The 22138-nt window shown below is 48.9% G+C and overlaps 1 protein-coding gene across 1 annotated transcript in view; it reads left to right on the forward strand.

Annotated features, from left to right (window-relative positions):
* Positions 1-21653, forward strand: part of LOC140388398 (FYVE, RhoGEF and PH domain-containing protein 3-like) — a 427056-nt gene extending 405403 nt beyond the window's left edge. Inside the window, exons 18-19 of the mRNA XM_072472504.1 lie at positions 7651-7791; positions 20750-21653. Coding sequence (XP_072328605.1) covers positions 7651-7791; positions 20750-20971 — 363 coding nt within the window. The 3' untranslated portion in view covers positions 20972-21653. The remainder of the gene's footprint in view (positions 1-7650; positions 7792-20749) is intronic.
* Positions 21654-22138: the final 485 nt, after the last annotated feature.

Raw genomic sequence — 22138 nt, forward strand, 5'->3', positions numbered from 1 at the left:
TGGTTAGTTAGCTTCCGTTATTCAGCTAAAACACAACTGTCTACCGAAAAAGTGCTGAGCACCAAATATTATTCCAAGGATAAACTTGTGTATTTTATTATACGTAACACCCAGTGAGTGCAAAAGATCAGATTATAGAAGAGAAATTAGAAAAAAGCTTCTGAAAGTAACATAAGAAATTTAATAAATGCATTGGTGTAATTTTTTAACACTGGTGGTTTTTTGTTCACATTTGTACTTGTGCGAGTCAGAGGGAACTTGCAACATATAACTTGAATTATGGATTAATCAGTTTAAAGTTACCTTCTGTTGTTTCAGAGAAAATTGACGATTTGCAGGCAAATATTTATTTTTTTAAAGCCTAATTATTGTGCTAATTATGGTGATCTTAAAATGTAACTGCTTAGAACCAGGGGTATTTGAGGGTTTGAACAGGCACATCTGAAGGGGTGATTGGAATGAGACAACTAGACAAAGTACAAAAGTAAATAATACTGTATTTAAAACTGATCAGAAAGAAACAACTTGGGCCGGTTTCTCCATTTGGGAGACTAAGTTTTCCCGCCAGATTTGAATCGTGAGAAATTCGCACTCCCGCAAGGAGCACCGGCCAGGAGAAATTCAGCCGATGCAAATGGGCCAGCACACAGCCCACGTGCAGGACAAGAAATTCCCAGCCCTGCTGGCGACTGACTCGCTGGGGTCCGTATTCTCGTTCCAAGCCTGACAAGCTCCACTCACCACAGACTGTCATTCCAGTCAAGAAGATGGCTGCACCCAGACCAGTTCCCAGGTTCCGGGGATCGGAGATTGACAGAATCCTGGACGTCATTGAGGAGAGGAGGGACACCCTCTGCCCCAGGATTGGGCAGACGCTCAAGCCTGCAATACTGAACTGCGCCTGGGATGAGGTGACAGAGGCTGTCAGTGCTGGCAGCCTCACCAGGAGGACCAGCACACGATGTCAAAAGAAGATGAATGCCCTCCTTGAGGCAGCTCAGGTGAGTCATCACCTCGGTGACCCTGGCATCACCTTTATCCCTCCTCACGTCAGTGCCCAATCCCCTAGAGGCCAACATCTTGCAGCTCCTTTACAACCCACCCTCCACGAAGCCCCAACACATGTATTGTCCTCTTTGGCAAGGAGCTTTGCACTCTCATGCCACCAGCTACACAGCCCCCCCCCCCCCCCCCCCCCCCCCGCAACCTCCTCCCCATAGAACTCACTTCCCAGGGTCTCACTATGTCCTTTCTGCCCACAATGATAAAGCAGCTCATAAACATTAGGAGTGACAGAAAATGGGGGGCATCACACTCCCTCAGAAGAGAGGGTCCTGCAACTTGTCGGGAAGGCTGAGGAGGGGGCAGTGGCAGCGATGGGGGTTGGCATGTGGCGACAAGTGAGAGTCCAATGCAACCCAGAGTTCCCTATAGCAAGTGAGTCACCCCTCTCCCACAGATCGGTCCTTCACAAGATTTCACCCCATGTCTTGCAGGATCACCATCAGACGATGGTCGGGCAATCCGGGGTTACTGCCCCCCAGCCAGATTCCGAGCACACCGTGGAGCACCACTCTGGTGAAAATCTCACCACCGCTTTCACCTGCACCATCCACCGTCGCAGAGACTATCACCTCAGTGGATGATGTTAGTGATCAGGCTCCTGCATCACCCACTGGTGAGCACCACCCAGATGCTGTAGCACATCAGGTGGAGGCAGGGTCGCCCGAGGGAGTGGATGGTCAGAGGGCTGCCCGATCCCAGGCAACAGATGTTGCGCTTCTGAAAATATGATCCCATCATTGGTGCAGGTGCAGAAGCAGAGCCAGAATCTACAGGAAGGGTGTCAGTACCTGCTAGTCTAGCTGGAGGAATCCAGCCTCCTTCACTGGGAGATGATGCCGACAAGGTGTAGCGCACAAAGACTCCGTGAGACGAATAGAGTGAAGTCGATGAGGCTTTATTAAGCGTGTCTGTTCCCCCGCAGCTCAATAGTAGACTGGCCTGCGGGGGAGGACTCCGGCTTCTTATACTCCGCCTTCAGGCCGGAGCTAGAGGTCAACGGCCAACCAGGACCCGGGATCTGTCAGCCAATGACATTAGGGCTTCCAGTCCCACATGACCCCCAATACATATTACCACATTCACCCCTTGTCAAAAATGAACCCGGCGGGGTGATGCTTCGTATGGTGGTAAGGGTTTACAGGGCTGGTCCTGGGAGGAAAAAAAAACATTCACATGGCAATACAGTATTGTACAATTTTGTCCTGTTTCAACTATTTACAGAGGGTATAGGGAGAAAAGCAAAATGTTCTTGTGAAAAGTCCATATTTTGATTTAGATCGACGACACGAGTCGGTCGGGCGGTCTGGTCGTCCGTGTCGATCGCCTCGGCCCCGGTGGTGGTGGTGGTGCTTGTACCGGTGTTGTCGTCTCCGGGAGCCTTACGGTTTCAGCTTGGGCTTTATTCTTGGTCGGGCCTGAGGGGAGGGGAACCGATCCTCCTGGGAAGGGGGCGGTCGCGGGGTGCGGCGGTGGCAGGAAGGGGGGGGGGGTTGGGTGAATGGTGTCGGGGGGGGGGTGTGTGTTGCCGGCGGGCGCCATATCCCGCAGGGAGACCGTGTCCTGTCGTCCGTCGGGGTACTCCACGTAAGCGTACTGCGGGTTCTCGTGGAGGAGGTGAACCCTTTCGACCAACGGGTCCGCCTTATGTGCCCGCACATGCTTTCGGAGCAAGATGGGTCCTGGGGCCGCCAGCCAGGTCGGCAGTGACGTTCCAGAGGAGGACCTCCTAGGGAAGACAAGGAGACGCTCATGAGGCGTTTGATTAGTGCTCGTACATAATAACGACCGGATGGAGTGGAGAGCGTCCGGGAGGACCTCCTGCCACCGTGAAACTGGGAGGTCCCTGGACCATAGGGCCAGTAGGACAGCCTTCCAGACCGTGCCGTTCTCCCTCTCTACTTGCCCGTTCCCCCGGGGGTTGTAGCTGGTCGTCCTGCTTGAGGCTATGCCCTTACTGAGCAGGAACTGGTGCAGCTCGTCACTCATGAAAGAGGACCCCCTGTCGCTGTGGACGTATGCGGGGTAACCGAACAGTGTGAAGATGCTGTTCAGGGCTTTAATGACTGTGGCCGCGGTCAAGTCAGAGCAGGGAATGGCAAAAGGGAAGCGGGAGTATTCGTCCACCACATTAAGAAAATATGCGTTGCGGTCGGTGGAGGGGAGGGGCCCTTTGAAATCGAGACTGAGGCGTTCAAAGGGGCGGGAAGCCTTAATCAGGTGCGCTCCATCCGGCCTGAAAAAATGCGGTTTGCATTCCGCGCAGATGTGGCAGTCCCTTGTGACTGTACGGACCTCCTCTAAAGATTATGGGAGATTGCGGGACTTGATGAAGTGGAAAAACCGAGTGACCCCCGGGTGGCAGAGGTCCTCGTGGAGGGTTTGGAGGCGGTTAATTTGTGCGTTGGCACATGTGCCGCGGGATAGGGCATCGGACGGCTCGTTCAGCTTTCCGGGACGATACAAAATCTCATAGTTGAAGGTGGAGAGCTCGATCCTCCACCTTCAGATCTTGTCGTTTTTGATTTTGCCCCGCTGTGCATTATCGAACATGAAGGCTACCGACCGTTGGTCAGTGAGGAGAGTGAATCTCCTGCCGGCCAGGTAATGCCTCCAATGTCGCACAGCTTCCACTATGGCTTGGGCTTCCTTTTCCACTGAGGAGTGGCGGATTTCTGAGGCGTGGATGGTCCGGGAGAAAAAGGCCACGGGTCTGCCCGCTTGGTTAAGGGTGGCCGCTAGAGCTACGTCGGAGGCGTCGCTCTCGACCTGGAAGGGGAGGGACTCGTCGATGGCGCGCATCGTGGCCTTTGCGATATCCGCTTTGATGCGGCTGAAGGCCTGGCAAGCCTCTGTCGACAGAGGGAAGGTCGTGGTCTGTATTAGGGGGCGGGCCTTGTCTGCGTACTGGGGGACCCACTGGGCGTAGTATGAAAAGAACCCCAGGCAGCGTTTCAGGGCTTTGGAGCAGTGCGGGAGGGGAAATTCCATGAGGGCGCGCATACGTTCGGGGTCGGGGCCTATTATCCCATTGCGCACTACGTAGCCCAGAATGGCTAGCCGATTGGTGCTAAAAACGCACTTGTCCTCGTTGTACGTGAGGTTCAAGGCTTTGGCGGTCTGGAGGAATTTTTGGAGGTTGGCGTCGTGGTCCTGCTGGTCGTGGCCGCAGATGGTTATATTGTCGAGATACGGGAACGTGGCCCGCGACCCATGTTGATCAACCATTCGGTCCATCTACCGTTGGAAGACCGAGACCCCGTTTGTGACACCAAAAGGGACCCTTAGGAAATGGTATAATCGCCTGTCTGCCTCGAAGGCTGTGTACTTGCGGTCACTTGGGCGGATGGGGAGCTGATGGTAGGTGGACTTGAGGTCCACGGTGGAGAAGACTTTATATTGGGCAATCCGATTGACCATGTCGGATATGCGGGGGAGAGGGTACGCGTCTAGTTGTGTGTACCTGTTGATGGTCTGGCTATAGTCTATGACCATCCTTTGTTTCTCCCCTGCCTTCACTACTACCACCTGCGCTCTCCAGGGACTATTGCTGGCCTGGATTATGTCCTCCTTTAGTAGCCGCTGGACTTCGGACCGAATGAAGGTCTGGTCCTGGGCGCTGTACCGTCTGCTCCTAGTGGCGACGGGTTTGCAATCCGGGGTGAGGTTCGCAAACAAGGACGGGGGTTGCACCTTGAGGGTTGCGAGGCCGCAGATAGTGAGTGGGGGTATTGGGCCGCCGAATTTGAACGTAAGGCTCTGTAGATTGCATTGGAAATCTAATCCCAGCAAGGTGGGGGCACAGAGTTGGGGAAGGACGTTTAGTTTGTAGTTTTTGAACTCCCTCCCCTGCACCGTTAGGGTAACTATGCAGAATCCTTGGATCTGTACGGAGTGGGATCCTGCAGCTAGGGAAATCTTTTGTGCGCTGGGATAGGTGGTCAAGGAACAGCGTCTTACCGTGTCGGGGTGGATAAAGCTCTCCGTGCTCCCGGAGTCGACTAGGCATGGCGTCTCGTGGCCGTTTATTAGCACCGTTGTCGTCGTCGTCTGGAGTGTCCGGGGCCGAGCTTGATCGAGCGTAATTGAAGCGAGACGTGGTTGTAGTAGTGGAGTGGGGTCCGTTGTTGCCGTCCAAGATGGCGTCGGGGATGGACAAAATGGCCGCCCCCATACATCGCACGTGGCTGGGGGTCACAAGGTGGCGGCGGGGTGGACAAAATGGCCGCCCCCACGCGTCGTACAGGTCTGGGGCGGTCCAAGATGGCGGCGCCCTTCCTCCCCTCGTGGTGGCCGGGACCCAAAATGGCGGCGTCTGCGGGTCGCACATGGGGCGCTGGGGGGGCTGGGGAGAGCTAGGACCGCGCGGAGCTCCCTCGCCGGGGACAGCGATGGTTGGGACCCAAGTTGGTGGCGCTGGCGGGTCAGACGTGGGGCGCGGGGTGGGGGTTAGGGGGGCGTTAGGGACACGCAAAACTCCCTCTTCTCCGTGGAGAGTGGTGGCCGGGACCCAAAGCGGTAGCGCCGGCGGGTCATACATGAGGTGCGGGGAGGGGGGTTGAGGAGCGTAAGCGGCGTGCAGGGCTCCCTGTTCTCCCGGGACCGCGGTGGTCGGGACCCAGAGCGGCTGCGCCTGCGGGTCGTACATGGCGTGCTGGGGGGTTGGGGCGCGTAAACGCCTTGCAGGGCTCCCTGTTCTCCCGGGACAGCGGCGACCTCGCGGGACCAGCACACAACCGCGTAATGGCCCTTTTTCCCGCAGCTTTTGCAGATAGCTGCGCGGGCCGGGCAGCGCTGTCGGGGGTGTTTCGCCTGGCCGCAGAAATAACAGCGGGCGCCCCCGGTGCAACTCGGCGTTTGGACCGCGCAAGCCTGTGGGGTGTCCGGGGGGGGGTTTGTCGCGACGGGTACGTACGGAGCCCAATGGGCTGCCGCGCGGTCAGGGCCGTAGGCGCGGGTATTACGCGCGGCCACGTCTAGGGAGGCTGCTAGGGCCCGGGCCTCTGAGAGTCCTAGCGACTCTCTTTCTAGAAGTCTTTGGCGGATTTGGGAGGAATTCATACCTGCCACAAAAGCATCGCGCATTAACATGTCCGTGTGTTCATTTGCGTTCACCGAAGGGCAGCTGCAGGCTCGTCCCAAAATCAGCAGCGCGGCGTAGAATTCGTCCATCGATTCTCCGGGACCTTGCCGTCTCGTCGCGAGCTGGTAGCGAGCGTAGATTTGGTTAACTGGGCGGACATAGAGACTTTTCAGTGCTGCGAACGCCGTCTGGAAATCCTCCAAGTCTTCGATGAGGGAGAAGATCTCCGTGCTCACCCTCGAGTGCAGGACCTGTAGTTTTTGGTCTTCTGTGACCCGTCCGGTTGTCGTTCTGAGGTAGGCCTCGAAGCAAGTCTGCCAGTGCTTGAAGGCTGCTGCCGCGTTCACTGCGTGGGGGCTGATCCTCAGGCATTCCAGAATGATCCTGAGCTCTATAGTCCTTTTTAGGCACGCTTAATAAATTGTAGCGCACAAAGACTCCGTGAGACAAATAGAGTGAAGTCGATGAGGCTTTATTAAGCGTGTCTGTTCCCCCGCAGCTCAATAGTAGACTGGCATGCGGGGGAGGACTCCGGCTTCTTATACTCCGCCTTCAGGGCGGAGCTAGAGGTCAACGGCCAACCAGGACCCGGGATCTGTCAGCCAATGACATTAGGGCTTCCAGTCCCACATGACCCCCAATACATACTACCACACAAGGCATGACATCGCGGCCAACACTGAAAGGGCAGCATCTGCAGTGGAAGGCCTGGGGAAAGATGGCAGAACCATGTGACAGGATGTCCAAAACTTGAGGAACACTTCTGTCCATAGCTCATGTGCAGGACAGGTGTGCCAATTCTAGTGTAAATGGTACAGTATTATTTCCCTCTGTATAGTTATTGACTTGTTAGTAGAACACTTTTTTTCAGGACAATGTGCGTTGTCTCAGACAACATCTGTGAGCAAGAGTCAGAATTGTTTCGTTGAAGGATCATCACATAAATTGACAGTTTATCTTTACCATGGAAAAATGAAAATAACTGGAATCGGACATAGGAAAGGGAATTTCAATTCCCGTAACAGCCTCCCCGAATAGGTGCCGGAATGTGGCGACTAGGGGCTTTTCATAGTAACTTCATTTGAAGCCTACTTGTGACAATAAGCGATTTTCATTTCATTTCAAATTAAAACAGTCGGCAGTTCTGTCTCTGCTATTGGTGTACGTTGAAATATAGTTGCTGTACATTTCGCCTGCAATGGCTTTTCTTCACTCCTGTGCATCATTACGTTTTTGGGCTCCTCCCATTTCTCATCTTCACCCTGTCCCTCAGCGAAATCATCCGATAAAACACCAGGTCCCACATGGAAATCAATGACACTCAGCTCTACCTCGCCACGTTGACTACGGCGTGGAGATCAAACGAGAAAGAGATAACTGCATTTTTACTACTTTTTTGCATTGAACTTTAGTGAACTGTGTGACATATTATCACAATTGAAGGGATATTACAGAATGTTATTTTATTGCCGTGTTTATTTGTGTGTTTGTTGTTTCTACAACAGAGGCCAAGCTCGCTGACGAGTGACAACAGCCTTTACTGCAGCAACTTAAGCTTTATGGAAAAGGGAAAGTCCTGGCAGAAGGCGTGGGTAGCTATTCCCAAGTGTGACCCCCTGGTACTGTATTTGCACGTGGGAAGTCAGGTAAGAATGAGGGCCATGTGTTCATTCAATCCAGTTTACATAAGCTTCATCAAATTGAATGCAGAAGTATGTCAAGGGACTTAGCTATTTTTTTAACGAACCGGGCTGCAGCAACCTCAGAGCTTTGAGATGGAAAATCAATTTGCTGCTGCCTTTTTATTTTCCACTCTCCCAGCTCTCGATTTGAGTACTGTCTGAAATAAGTGGAAAAACCCAAATGTGTTCAGGTAGTTTTCTGACTTATTTTGAAAGTGGCCATTTTTCTTGCTTCAGTCAAGTTGTTTGCTGGTCTGTCTGTGACCAAAGTAAATATATTTTTGAAGATGGGTTGCATCGATTTCCTGTTTCCTGCCTCTGTTTTTCCAGGGATGCAGGATCTCGAATCGAGAGGGCAGATCGATGATTAAGTGCTAATGAACACCAGAATTAGGAGCAGCAGTAAGCCATTCGGTCCTTTGAACCTTCTCCGCCATTCAATAAGATCATAGCTGATCATAGCCTTAACTCCACTTGTCTGCCCCACCTCCGCCAATCCAACCCCTGCCCCCAATAACCTTTGTACTCCTTGTCAATCAAAGATCTAACTAAATCAGCCTTTAATATTCAGCGACCCAGCCTCCACTGCTCTCCGGGGAAGAAAATTCCACAGGCTGATGACCTTCTGAGATGGGGAAAAAATCTCCTCGTTTTAGCCTTGAGGGGGAGATGTCTAATTGTTGAACTGTGTCCCCTAGTTCTAGGTGCTCCCTCATGGGGAATCATTCTCCCAGCAGCCCCATCCACACTGTCACGTCCCTTCAAAATCAATAAGAGTTTCAATAGGATCACCTCTCATTCTGGTAAACTCCAATGGGTATAAGCCTAATTTGCTTGGCCTTTCCTCAGAAGATAGCCCTCTACATCCCAGGAATCATGGTGATGAGTTGTTAGCTAGTAGACGTATTAAACTGACCTGATATCATCCACCTCCCCCTCCCCGTGGAAAGGTGCCTGATCCTTGCTGGGCTAATATTCATAGCAACACAGCCGGGATCAGAAGCAAGATGGGGACAGGTTGATATCCTTCCTATTTATGGTACCATGTGCTGGAGCTCCAATATGCTGCTCCACTGTATCACATGACTTGTCTAAAATAGTAATTGCTCGATGTTCATTAAACAGATTCCTCTTTTCCCCTCATTTTGTTCTTTGTTTTCACTCTCTTCCATATCAGCACATACCAAGAACCTAGATGTGGGGGAAGGCTTGATTTCAGACCTCGATCATTGTGCTCATGGTCAGCTAGTACGAAGAACATTAGAATGAGCTTTGGCAACTTGCTTATTGTACCATTGTAAAATGAGGGAGGAACATTAGTTGAGACATCAGGAAAACCTCTTAGAGTTGAGAGGGGGAACAGGTCGAAAATGCATTGGCTGCCAGTTATACAATCCAATCCATTTTATTTTCCATTGAAATCAAGGTAAAAGACTCTTGGATATAGTGTATTACAGGTGTTTGATCTGATACTGCTAGTTTATCGTCCCTGCCAAAATTGAAAGTTGACCTCAAAGAACTTTTAATTCCCTGGAGGGAGCAGAACCAGCAACTGGGCTACAATTTAATATCGCATCCATCCAAATGGCAGCCTCCTCCATAGGTCAGCAGCAAACTCTTAGGCTGCCTTTATACTATGGAGTGAGGATTGTGCTCATAAAAGATGCACAGAGTTAGTTTTATTCCTTCTGGTCTTCCTGTGCTCTAACTGCCAGCAATAATTCCATTACACATACGCCTATATCATAGTCACTTTCATCTGTACTCTTATAATACTGTACGCAAAAAAAAACCCTTAATGACAACAGATTTGCTGTATGCTAGCCAATGATTCAGGCTGATCTGTATGTGGGGAGATGGTGATGTCATAATATCCACGCATGTATAAAGTGCAGACAGGCAGTGATTGACACACAGGATGACCAGTAAGCACACAGCACAGTGCAGCCGATCACCAGACAGGACACCACCACTATAAAGCCTGAGGGCACGGGGTTTCCCGCTCTCTCTGGACCCAGTCACTGAGACAATCAGAGTCCACGAGCTAGCACAGTGCAAACACCATGCGGTAGCTAGTAAGTCTGGTCAGGCTAGTACAAGGTCTCCAGTCAGTTCAGTATAGTGTCGACCCACAGTTAAATGTGTATGTTAGTTCTATCGTTCAATAAAACCGTGCTGGATCTTCTACAGTGTTAGAGGTCTGTTTCTCGCATCGCTGCATCAAGTACAGTCCACACCGAACCGACCTGCATAACACATCATGGTACCACAGAGTGATACTGAAAATTGACGGACCTACCTCGAGTGAATCAGCATTGACAAGCAAGCAGCCATCCGGTGACATGGAAAACATCCAGCCTCCTCCGCAGCTCCGCATCTCCGGCAACCTCGGCGCAAATTGGAAGCTCTTCAAGCAAAAGTTCCTCTGGTACATCGAGGCCTCCAACCTCGAAGCAGCATCAGATGCCAGGAAGATTGCGCTATTTCACTCCACTGCGGGGGACCACGCCATCCACATCTACAACTCCCTCATGTTCGCTGACGGCGAAGACAAAACAAAATTCAAAACAGTCCTGCTGAAGTTTGACAGCCACTGCGACATTGAGGTGAATGAGAGCTTTGAATGGTACGGTTACCAGCAGAGGCTTCAGGGTAAGGATGAACCTTTTCAGTCCTTCGTCACCCATCTCCGCATCCTAGCGCAGTCATGTAACTATGACTCGACGGCTGATTCCATGATCCGGGATCAGATCATTTTCGGGGTCCACTCCGACTCCCTTCGGCAGCAACTCCTGAAAGTCAAACAGTTGACCCTCTCTGTCGCTATCGAGACGTGCGTTGTCCATGAGCATGCCAAGAATCGTTACTTCCACATCAGGGCGGCAGAAGTTGCGAAGCTGGCCTCCCAAGAGGCGGAACGGGTGCAGGCCATTGCATAAATGCAGGGCCTGAGCATCGAGGAGAGTGGCCGTTTTGCGCGCTTTTCCCGGGTCCCTGCGCATGCGCGCCACAACCGGGTGGACAACGAAACCGACAACCCGACTGCGCAGGTGCATACGTCGACCGACCGCACTGCGCTTCCGCGATGGCGCACGGAACGCGCTGACGTCGGCGTCATGACGTGTCCGAATTGTGGCTCTGCCCACTTAAAGCGGCAATGTCCGGCAAAAGGACGCCGGTGTCTACAATGTGGCAAGCTTGGCCACTACGCAGCCCTTTGCAGATCTGCTCCACCACTCAGCAGCCAGCGATCACAGCTGCGGCGCAGAAGTGTCCGCTCAATACAAGGCATGCCAGATTACAATCCCGACAGCCCAACGGACCCTGATGCTGAGTGCCTCAAGTTCCCATACCGGGTGGGCATTATAACTACACATGCGCTGCCTTCCACCACACCTACGCAACGCCTCTCGATCCTCAGTGTGGATCCCGACGACGAGTGGCCTGCTGTCCTCACAGTGAACAAGGCCTGCATCCGGTTCAAACTGGACACCGGCGCATCGGCGAACCTCATCTCGAAATCCGATCTCGACACCATCCGCGCCAAACCAAATATTCTTCCACCGGCCTGCCAGCTCCTTGACTACAATGGCAACGCCATAGCTGCCAGTGGCTCGTGTCAACTGGGGGGATCCAATAGGGCGATCAAAGCTACGCTGCGGTTTGAAATCGTTGGGCCTGACCGAGCATCTCTGCTCGGTGCTTGGGCCTGCAAGCTCCTGAACCTGGTTCAGCGCGTCCACACCATGACATCCTCACCGGCGACGGCCTCACCCGATGGAAACTTGCAAGCCGACATAGATGACATCATCACGCAGTACCACAGCGTGTTCGACGGAATGGGCACGCTCCCATACCGATACAAAATCCTGCTCAAGCCGAACGCCACCCCTGTAATTTATGCACCTCGCCGGGTGCCGGCGCCCCTCAAGGATCGTCTGAAGAAGCAGTTACAGGATCTCCAAGACCAGGGCATCATATCAAAGGTTACAGAGCCCACAGACTGGGTCAGCTCCATGGTCTCCATCAAGAAGCCGTCAGGGGAGCTTCACATTTGCATTGACCCTAAGGATCTAAACAGCAACATCATGAGGGAGCATTACCCAATACCAAAACGAGAAGAGTTGACCAGTGAGATGGCTCATGCCAAATTCTTTACTAAGCTCGACGTCTCCAAGGGTTTTTGGCAAATATAACTGGACGCGTCCAGTCGCAAGTTGTGCACGTTCAACACCCCGTTTGGTCGTTACTGCTACAACCGGATGCCTTTTGGCATCATATCTGCCTCCGAAGTATTTCATTGCATCATGGAACAGATGATGGAGGGTATCGAATGGGGTGTGAGTGTACGTTGACGATGTCATTATCTGGCCCACAATGCCCCAGGAACACATCGCTCGCCTCAAGAAGGTATTCCAAAGAATCCATGAACATGGTCTTCAGCTCAACAGGGTCAAGTGCTCATTTGGTCAATTGGAGATCAAATTCCTAGGTGACCACATCTCGCAGCAGGGCGTACGGCCAGACGCCGACAAGGTCTCGCCGATCAACGCCATGAAGACCCCGGAGGAAAAAAGGCGGTCCTCCGCTTTCTCGGAATAGTCAACTTCCTCGGGAAATTCATTCCCAATATGGCATCCCACACCACGGCCCTCCGCCACCTCGTCAAAAAGTCGACGGAATTCCAGTGGCTGACCACACATGAAGAGGAATGGCGCGAGCTCAAAGCAAAACTCACGACAGCCCCGGTCCTAGCGTTCTTCGAGCCAACCAAGGAAACCAAGATATCAACTGATGCAAGCCAAGACGGCATTGGGGCGGTGCTCCTTCAGCAGGATGACTCCGCGTCCTCGGCTCCAGTGGCGTACGCCTCCAGGGCCATGACGCCCACTGAGCAACGGTACGCTCAGATTGAGAAGGAGTGTCTGGGCCTCCTAACAGGGATAGTCAAGTTCCACGACTATGTTTATGGCCTGCCGAAATTCACGGTAGAGACGGACCACAAGCCTCTCGTCCCCATAATCCAGAAGGATTTAAACAACATGACACCTTGGTTACAGTGTATTCTTCTAAAGCTACGCAGCTACGACTTTGAACTGGTCCACACGCCAAGTAAAGAGCTGATCATTGCAGATGCTCTGTCCAGGTCCATTACCACACCGCATGAACAAAGTGACTTCATCTGCCACATAGAAGCCCAAGTGCAGTTGTGTGCCTCGAACCTTCCGGCCTCCGACGAACGGGTGGTCCAAATTCGTGAGGAGATAGCCAAGGATCCTCTGCTACAGCGTGTGATGCAGCACCTCAGCAATGGCTGGCAGAAGGGACAATGTCCCCAGTTCTATAACGTAAAAGACAACCTGATGGTGATGGAGGGAATCCTTCTGAAACTCGACAGAATCGTAATTCCTCAGAGTATGCATGCTATGGTGCTGGGCCAACTCCATGAGGGTCACCATGGGGTCGAGAAATGCCGACGCAGAGCTCGGGAGGCGGTCTATTGGCCGGGCATCAGCCAGGACATTGCCGACACAGTCCTCAATTGCCCTACCTGTCAGAAGTTTCAGCCAGCTCAACCCAAAGAAACGTTGCAGCTTCACGAGATTGTGACCTCTCCGTGGTCCAAAGTCGGTGTAGACCTTTTCCACGCCAAGGGGCATGACTACGTACTCCTGGTCGACTACTTCTCCAGTTACCCAGAAGTAGTGAAACTGTCCGACCTCACGTCGAAGGCGGTAATCAAAGCCTGCAAAGAAACGTTCGCCAGGCACGGGATACCGCTCACGGTAATGAGCGACAACGGTCCTTGCTTTTACAGCCAGGAATGGCCTGACTTTGCACAGTCCTACAACTTCCGTCACGTTACCTCCAGTCCCCACTAACCGCAGTCAAACGGGATGGCCGAAAAAGGGGTCCACATTGTAAAGCGGCTGCTGTGCAAAGCTGCAGATTCAGGCTCCGATGTTAACCTGGCAATGCTGGCATACAGGGCGACCCCACTGTCCACTGGATTGTCTCCAGCCCCGATGCTCATGAATCGCACTCTGAGGACCACAGTTCCAGCCATCCACGTTCCCGACCTTGACCACCTCACGGTCCTACAGAAAATGCAGCAGTCACGGGCCCAACAGAAAGCCACGTACGATGCCCATGCCACGGATCTGCCCAAGCTGGCCCCAACATATCATTTTCGCGTACAGTTGCCTAAGGGCGGCTGGTCAGCCACAGCTGTTGTGCTCAAACAAGTGGCCCCAAGATCATTCTTTGTCCGCATGGCTGATGGCCCCCTGCTACAGCGCAACAGACGGGCACTGGGAAGAGTTCCACGCCCGCTACCTGACTGGCGTGCCCCGCTGCCTACGATGCCTCCTCCGGACGTACCCTACCACGAGGTCACCGATCTACCAGCAGTCCTGCCGGTCCACGCGCCCACCGCGATGCCAGTGATCTCGCCTCTCCAAGCGCAGGCGGCTCCTAATCCGCCTCTGCAGCGATCAACAAGAATTCGTCGCCCACCACAAAGACTAAATCTATAGACTGAGCTTTTGTACATTTTTGTGACTTCACCAATTGGACCTCCTGTAAATATCGTTTTGTTTGCCATGTATCTGCACTATTGCAACCTTCCTATGTATATATGTTCGTTTAGACATCTTTCTGTATATAGTCAGGCACATACATGTATATATATTTATAAGCATCCACACCTTAGTATTTTTTTTTTAAAAGGGGGAGATGTCATAATATCCACTCGTGTATATAATTAAGTGCAGACAGGCAGTGATTGACACACAGGATGACCAATAAGCACACAGCACAGTGCAGCCAATCACCAGACAGGACACCACCACTATAAAGCCAGAGGGCACTAGGTTTCCCGCTCTCTCTGGACCCAGCCACTGAGACAGTCAGAGTCCACGAGCTAGCACAGTGCAAACACCATGCGGTAGCTAGTAAGTCTGGTCAGGCTAGTACAAGGTCTTCAGTCAGTTCAGTATAGTGTCGACCCACAGTTAAATATGTATGTTAGTTCTATCGTTCAATAAAACCGTGTTGGATCTTCTACAGTGTTAGAGGTCTGTTTCTCGCATCGCTGCATCAAGTGCAGTCCACACCGAACCAACCTGCCTAACACATCAGGTGATATAGTGGTAATGTCAGTGGACTGGTAATATAGGGAGCCTACGCAAATGCGCTGGGGTCATGGCACCTGGTGGAATTTGAATTAAATTAATAAATCTGGAATGTAAAGCTGGTATCAGTAATGATGACGACGACAACTATCATCAATTGTTGTTTTTTTTTAAAAATCCGCCTGGTCCACTAATGGAAATCTGCCTTCCTTCCCTGGTCTGGCCTTCATGTGACTGCAGACCCTCAGCAATGGTTGACTCTTAACTGCACTCTGAAATGGCACATGTAAGGGCCTGACCAGCAATGCCCACATCTCATGAAAGAATTTTTCAAAATGTTACCAAAGCTCTCAGTAAATTCTGTGGAACTATTACAATCTATAGGTGCTGCTTAATTTTAGAATATCAGAGACATTGAGCTAATGTCTATTTTCATTGAATACATTGGCTTCAGGTTACATCATGACAAAGTTTCCATGGAAACATAATCCATTGCTAAAATCTAGAATGTTGCAGGTGTGGGGACGTTTGGAAAGTTTTCAAACCAGTTTTTTCCAATAGAGCTCACCAAGGAGTGACAGTCACTGTAATTTGGACATATTCAATCTTGTGTCTTTACCCACAGATGTAATGTGTTTCTTTCATTTGGAGTTTTTGTTCTGTTTTCATATTTGAATCTGTAGGTTAGTGTTGAAGTATTTTTTTTTTTTAATTATGACGATCCAGATATATGGTTAAGAGTCCCATAATTGTGCTCAGCATTGTGAGTCAGCATAATTGCTGAAGAAGGCTGAGTGACAACCAACGATCATTTAGGAAGTAGAAGACTATAACATAGTACATACAGTGCAGAAGGAGGCCATTTGGCCATCGAGTCTGCACCGACACACTTAAGCCCTCACTTCCACCCTATCCCCGTAATCCAATAGCCCCTCCTAACCTTTTTTTGGACATTAAGGGCAATTTAGCATGGCCAATCCACTTAACGTGCACGTCTTTGGACTGTGGGAGGAAACCAGAGCACCCGGAGGAAACCCACGCAGACACGGGGAGAACGTGCAGACTCCGCACAGACAGTGACCCAGCAGGGAATCGAACCCGGGATCCTGGCACTGTGAAGCCACGGTGTTAACCACTATGCTACCATGCTGCCCAACCAATAAATTGTCCCACCAACAAATACCAATAAATTGGTATTTAATTTAAGAGTTTGGAGGACCTATTTATCATGACCAAATTAATGGAAATGAAGATTAAATAGTTGGGAATTCCAAAATGTAATGAAATACAGGCATCATTTCTAGTATGCATCCAGTAAAATAAAAGCTGCAATGGTATAAAAAGCCATGGTTAATAATAATGCTTTTCATATGACATTCAAAATGATCCAGAGCATTTTATAGCCAATAAAATGCATTTTGAAATACGGTCAGTTTTTTGGCAGCCGTGTACACACAGCAAGGCCCCATAAACAATAAATGTGATGAATGGCAAGTTGAACTTTTAGTTGTGATGGTTGAGGGATGAATGTTTGCCAGCATGCCGACAGAACATTGTGCCTGTCCACTAATGCCATGAAATGTTTTGCATCCATCATTGATATTTTAATTCGGCTTCCAAGATAGAGGAAGCAAAGATGCCATTCAGGGTTGATTCTTCAGATAAATCACTTGTTTTCATACATTTTGAAGCTGTGGTAGCCAATTTGAATAAGATTGCATGTTCAGTGACATATAGGAAAATTATTGTATGTGCAATAGCTATAGTTGTACAAAGATGGTTTGTCCTGTGATCATAATTCTAGTTGTGTCCAGTGGATGTAGCAGAGAAAAGCCAAGATGTCTCTGTCGGTAGTGTGTTCTGACAGTCCCGTAAGTGAAGCATAGAAATTTCTTACTGGATCATCTTGTTTAAGGTCATTGCTGTAATGCTTCTGCAGCATTGCAAGAGCAGTGAGAGATAAGTGGTTGTAGGTGTTATGAGGTTTTTCCGTGCCTGGCTATTTGAAACAAAGGATAAAGCAGAAGTTGCAAAGATTCACATTTGTTGCATGTACATTTCTGGCCAGATGTGTAAGTCGGATCCACAGTGCTTAAGGATGCAAAGGTTTGCACCTCATTCCAGATACAGAATCCTACCCCAGTGCCAACATTGTGAAATTCATGGTAACTTGTGGGTTGATTTGGAAGATGTGGGCAGAATTTTCAGTAACTACTTTGACTCCACCTTCACTAAGGAGAGGGATAATTCAGACAATCTAGTTAAGAGAGGAAGAATGTGAAATATTAGACACCAAAGGCGTAGTGAGAGAGGATGTATCGGAGGGAGTGGCATCCATGAAGGTGGATAAATCACCAGGGCCAGATGGATTATATTCCAGTCTGTTGAAGGAAGCTAGGGAGGAAATAGTGGATACTCTGGGATCTTTTCCAGTCCTCACCAGCGGATTGGAGGTCTGAAAACGTTGCACCATTATTTAGAAAGGATGTGAGAGATAGGCCAGAAAGCTATAGGTCAGTCTCTCTGAATTCAGTGGTGGGAAGATTGTTGGAAACAATTCTGAGAGAGAGGATAAACAGTCACTCAGAAAGGCCTGGATTGATCAGTGGTGGTCAGCATGGTTTTGTTAGGAACGACGTTGAATTACTAATTTAATAGATTTTTTGAGAAAGTAACAGGGAGGGTTGATGAGGATAGTGCAGTGAATATTGTCCACATGGATTTCAGTAAGGCATTTTCCAAGTCTCACATGCAGACTGGTCAGAGAAGTGAGGTCCCATGGGATACAGGGGAAGGTGGCAGATTGGATCCAAAATTGGCTCAGTGACGAGAAACAAAAGATGGATGTTTTTGCGAATGGAAAACAGTTTCAGGTGGTGTTCTACAGGGCTCCATGTTGGGGCCTTGTTTGTTGTACATAATGATTTAGACTTGAATGTGGGTGACATGATTGGGAAATTTGCAAATGACACAAAAATCGGTTGTGTACTATCAGCGGTTTGGTTGAGTGGGCAGAGATGTGGAAAATCCGGAAAAGTGAGGGGTAATGCCTTTGGGATGGTGTTATGATCTGTTCGTGTTCCTACTGGACAGGAAGGTCCCAGAATGGAATCCTGGCTCAGAACACCATAACATTTTACTTTCTTTAGAAAACGTGGAGGAACAGAATCACAGGGTGGCACAGTTGTTAGCACTGCTGCCTCACAGCACCAGGGACCTGGATTCAATTCCGACCTTGGGATACTATCTGTGTGGAGTTTGCACATTCTCCCCATACATGCGTGGGTTTCCTCCGGGTTTCTTCCCACAGCCCAAAGATGTGCAGGTTAGGTGGATTGACCATACTAAATTGCCCAAAGATGTTAAGGTTAGGTGGGGTTACAGGGATAGGGCAGGAGTTTGGGCCTAGGTAAGGGTCTCTTTTGTAAGGTCAGTGTAGACCCGATGGGCTGTGTGGCTTCCTTCTGTACTGAAAGGATTCTATGAGTTCTATGTTCTAGGATTGTCTATTAGATTTTTATAACAAAAGAAACGGTAGCACGGTAGCATTGTGGATAGCACAATTGCTTCACATCTCCAGGGTCCCAGGTTCGATTTCGGCTTGGGTCACTGTCTGTGTGGGGTCTGCACATCCTCCCCGTGTGTGCGTGGGTTTCCTCTGGGTGCTCCGGTTTCCTCCCACAGTCCAAAGATGTGCAGGTTAGGTGGATTGGCCATGATAAATTGCCCTTAGTGTCCAAAATTGCCCTTAGTGTTGGGTGAGGTTACTGGGTTATGGGGACAGAATGGAGGTGTTGACCTTGGGTAGGGTGCTCTTTCCAAGAGCCAGTGCAGACTCGATGGGCCGAATGGCCTCCTTCTGCACTGTAAATTCTATGAATTCTATGAAAAAACATTTATTAAACATGACAAGTTTGACTACAATACATTACTCCTTCACTCCTACTTATCTTCACAAATATGCACAGATTTTAAAGATGACACATGTTAACACTTTATATCTCGTACTACAATGTCCTCGATAAACACAGCCCCTGTAACCCAACAGGCTAATTGTGGTGTGTCAACTCATAAAGTATTTTCCCCTGAAACTGCTCCAGTTGCCAAGCAACATCTCATTGTTTCCCAAGCTCTTATTTACTTTCCCGTTGTAAACTCTCTCTCAGCACAATAGAAACACAGTTTGAACTGAAACCAAAACCCCCCAGATATGGAAACGCCTTTGTCCAACCTGAATCTAATTAGAGTTACACCTTTTCTTAAACAAAAAAATTGAGTGACCTTGGAGGGCATGTCCACAGGTTCTTAAAAGGCAGGACAAGGTTGTCAAGAAAGCAAAGGGAATGGTTTCCTTTATTGGATGAGATATTGAATACAAAAGCAGGGTTGTAATGCTGAAACTGTAGAAAATGCTGGTTAGGTCACAGCTGGATTTTGTGTACGGTTATGGTCACCACATTACAGGAAGGACATAATTGTTCTGAAGAGAGTACAGAGAAGATAAACAAAAATGTTGCCAGGGCTTAAAAATTGCCGTTATGAGGAGAGAGAGGGTAGGCTAGGATTGTTTTCCTTTGATCAGAGGAGGCCAAGAGTGATCTAATTGAGTTGTACAAAATTTAGGGGACTGGACAGGATGGGCAGGAAAGACTTGTTTCCCCTGGGTGAGAGGTCAATTCGCAGGGGGCACAGAATTAAGGTAGACGGATTAGAGGAGACATGAGGAAAAATCTTTTCACCCAGAAGGTGAACGGCGTCTGGTATTCACTGCCTAAGTTGATGGTTGAGGCTAAAATGCTCAACTCATCTGAAGGGTACTTGGATCTGCAAACCAGCAAATCTATGGACCAGGTACTGGAGAGTGGGATTAAAATGAGCAGTTAGTTTGTTTTTTCTCCATTTGGCCAGCGCAGACACGAATGGCCTTTTTCTGCACCTTAATCTTTCTATGGTGCATGTACCAATGAATTATTTTGTGGATGGGAAATGGGTCTTGCAAAAACATTTGCTTACATGTAAATCAACTATGTTTCATATTACATATTTAACCTTTTGAAGGCCAAATGTGTCTGTTGCTTTCGAAGTTTACGTCCTGCACAACATTCAGCAACGTCTGTAGAAGCAACTTTACTGATCATTCTTGAACTAACCTGTTTACGGTCACAGAATAATTCACTGCTTTCTGAAAAATCTTGCAATGTTCTCTTCTGTTGTTTTGGAGCAGAATACCGCCATCTTCAAAAGGTTCAATAACCTCAGATACATTATGGTGTTTTTGAAATAAATTAAGTGATTTTACAGTGACTTTCATTTATTTTTCTGATGGCAGCTAAGAGTGTAGAAACCTTTGGCTTGAAATTATATCTGTCGTTAGAATTTCTTGACACTAAATTAAGCTTTGTATTCTCAATGCTTAAATTAAGTGTGCACGCAGTGGGCGGGAGTCTGCCGAAGGTGGCCCGCGATTGGCTGGCGACAGGATCTTCTGGTTCTGTCGCTGTTGCCGGATTTTCCGTTGTCCACAGCCTCCGCCGCTGAGGAATCCACGATGGGGGGGTCACTGTTGGCAGGACCGAAAGATCCCACCACTGGGAACAGCTGGAAAATGTTGCCCATTGTACATGTTGGGGACTTTGTTGATTGTTGACTTGTTCAAGCTGATTTTCTTTCTGAATGGGAAACCTGGTGAAATGGGTCTCAATTTCTACATGTTAAACTTAAAAGTGGACGGTGACAATACACTAAAGATTTTAACTGTTTCATACTCATACTGGGAAGTTTTCTTACAGGAAGGAAAAAATGCCCGCACTATCCCATTGCCTGGCTATGAAATCGAACTTCCTAGTTCCGCTGATATGATTGAGAAGAAGTATGCTTTCAAGCTGAGGCAATCCCAACAGATCTATTATTTTAGTACAGACGACGAGGAGCTTCAGAAAAGATGGATTGACATCATCTCTAAAACTGCCAAGGGTGAAGTCGAAGAAGAAGCGAGTAACTCGGTAGAATAAAAAAACAGTGGCCAAATTAGCAGCAGATGAAACCAAGGTTGTATAGTGACTTTCTATGGTGTGAGCTGTCTTTTCCATACTTGAATTAAACCGTGAGGGCACTTTCATTTGAGGAAGACGCTTAAAATGTAAGCATCAGTATCAGACTTAAGTGTTTTGTGTGTTGTTGGTCTTCAACAATTATGACAATTATGCTACTGGTGGACCCAAGCACATCAAAAAAAATGTTGTAATTTACAAATGAATTCCATTCATTCCATTTCAGTCCAGTGCAGTACAGTTTCTGTGTAAATGTGTTTAACAGCAGTACTTGCCATGCCTCTGTGCAAGATGTATAGTAATTCATTAGCTAAATATATGTTCATTTAAGTTAAAAGTTGTGACTCCCTGTGGCTGGCCACTTATGGTCTATCAATTGTCTGTACCAATTCTTTAAACACTGTGCTCTTTGTCCTATTTGGCATTTGATGATGTAATTAATTTCTTCATAAGTAAGAATGCTAAATGGATTTTTTTCTCATGTTCCATACTGCTAACAAAAGGCAGGAAAATGCTGTACACTTGCAAATGTGTGCTTCCCTGTAGCTTGTGTGGTGCAAAAACCTGACGCTGAAATCTGTATGCCAATTTCACTTATTTATGTATTGTGCTTTTAAATAAACATGCCTGCTTTTCACCATTATTACACTCTTAGACAAACTAAAATTGACCTGGTCAGACCATCAATCTGTATGCATTAAATGAAAATTATCCAAAATCCCCAGGTATTCTTTGTCCCGGCAATGGCACTTTGAAGGATTTGAAGAAGGGAAGCCAACTGGACCTTCAGTTGAGGCATTGGTCTTGTTTAAATATCTTTGATTCGTAGGAGACTTGAGAGGGTAGATGCTGAGGGGATGGGCTTGATTTTCAATTTGAGGTCAGAAACCCAACAGCCAGGTAATTTCCGAGTCCTGACCTCGGAAATCCGGCGACCAAATAATTTCTGACTCCAGACGTCGGAAATCTGACGGCCAGAGAGTTCCAACCTTACACTGTTCCTGAAATGTAAATCCCCAATTGGACCAGTAGCGAGCTAGGTGTTCAATCAGTGGCAGGGGGCATTGCCAGGAAGCATGAGCAGCAAAGACAATAGCTGCAGTCAAAAGGATTCCAGGATAAGATCGA

Source organism: Scyliorhinus torazame, chromosome 13 (genome assembly GCF_047496885.1).
Source record: "Scyliorhinus torazame isolate Kashiwa2021f chromosome 13, sScyTor2.1, whole genome shotgun sequence".
NCBI lineage: Eukaryota > Metazoa > Chordata > Chondrichthyes > Carcharhiniformes > Scyliorhinidae > Scyliorhinus > Scyliorhinus torazame.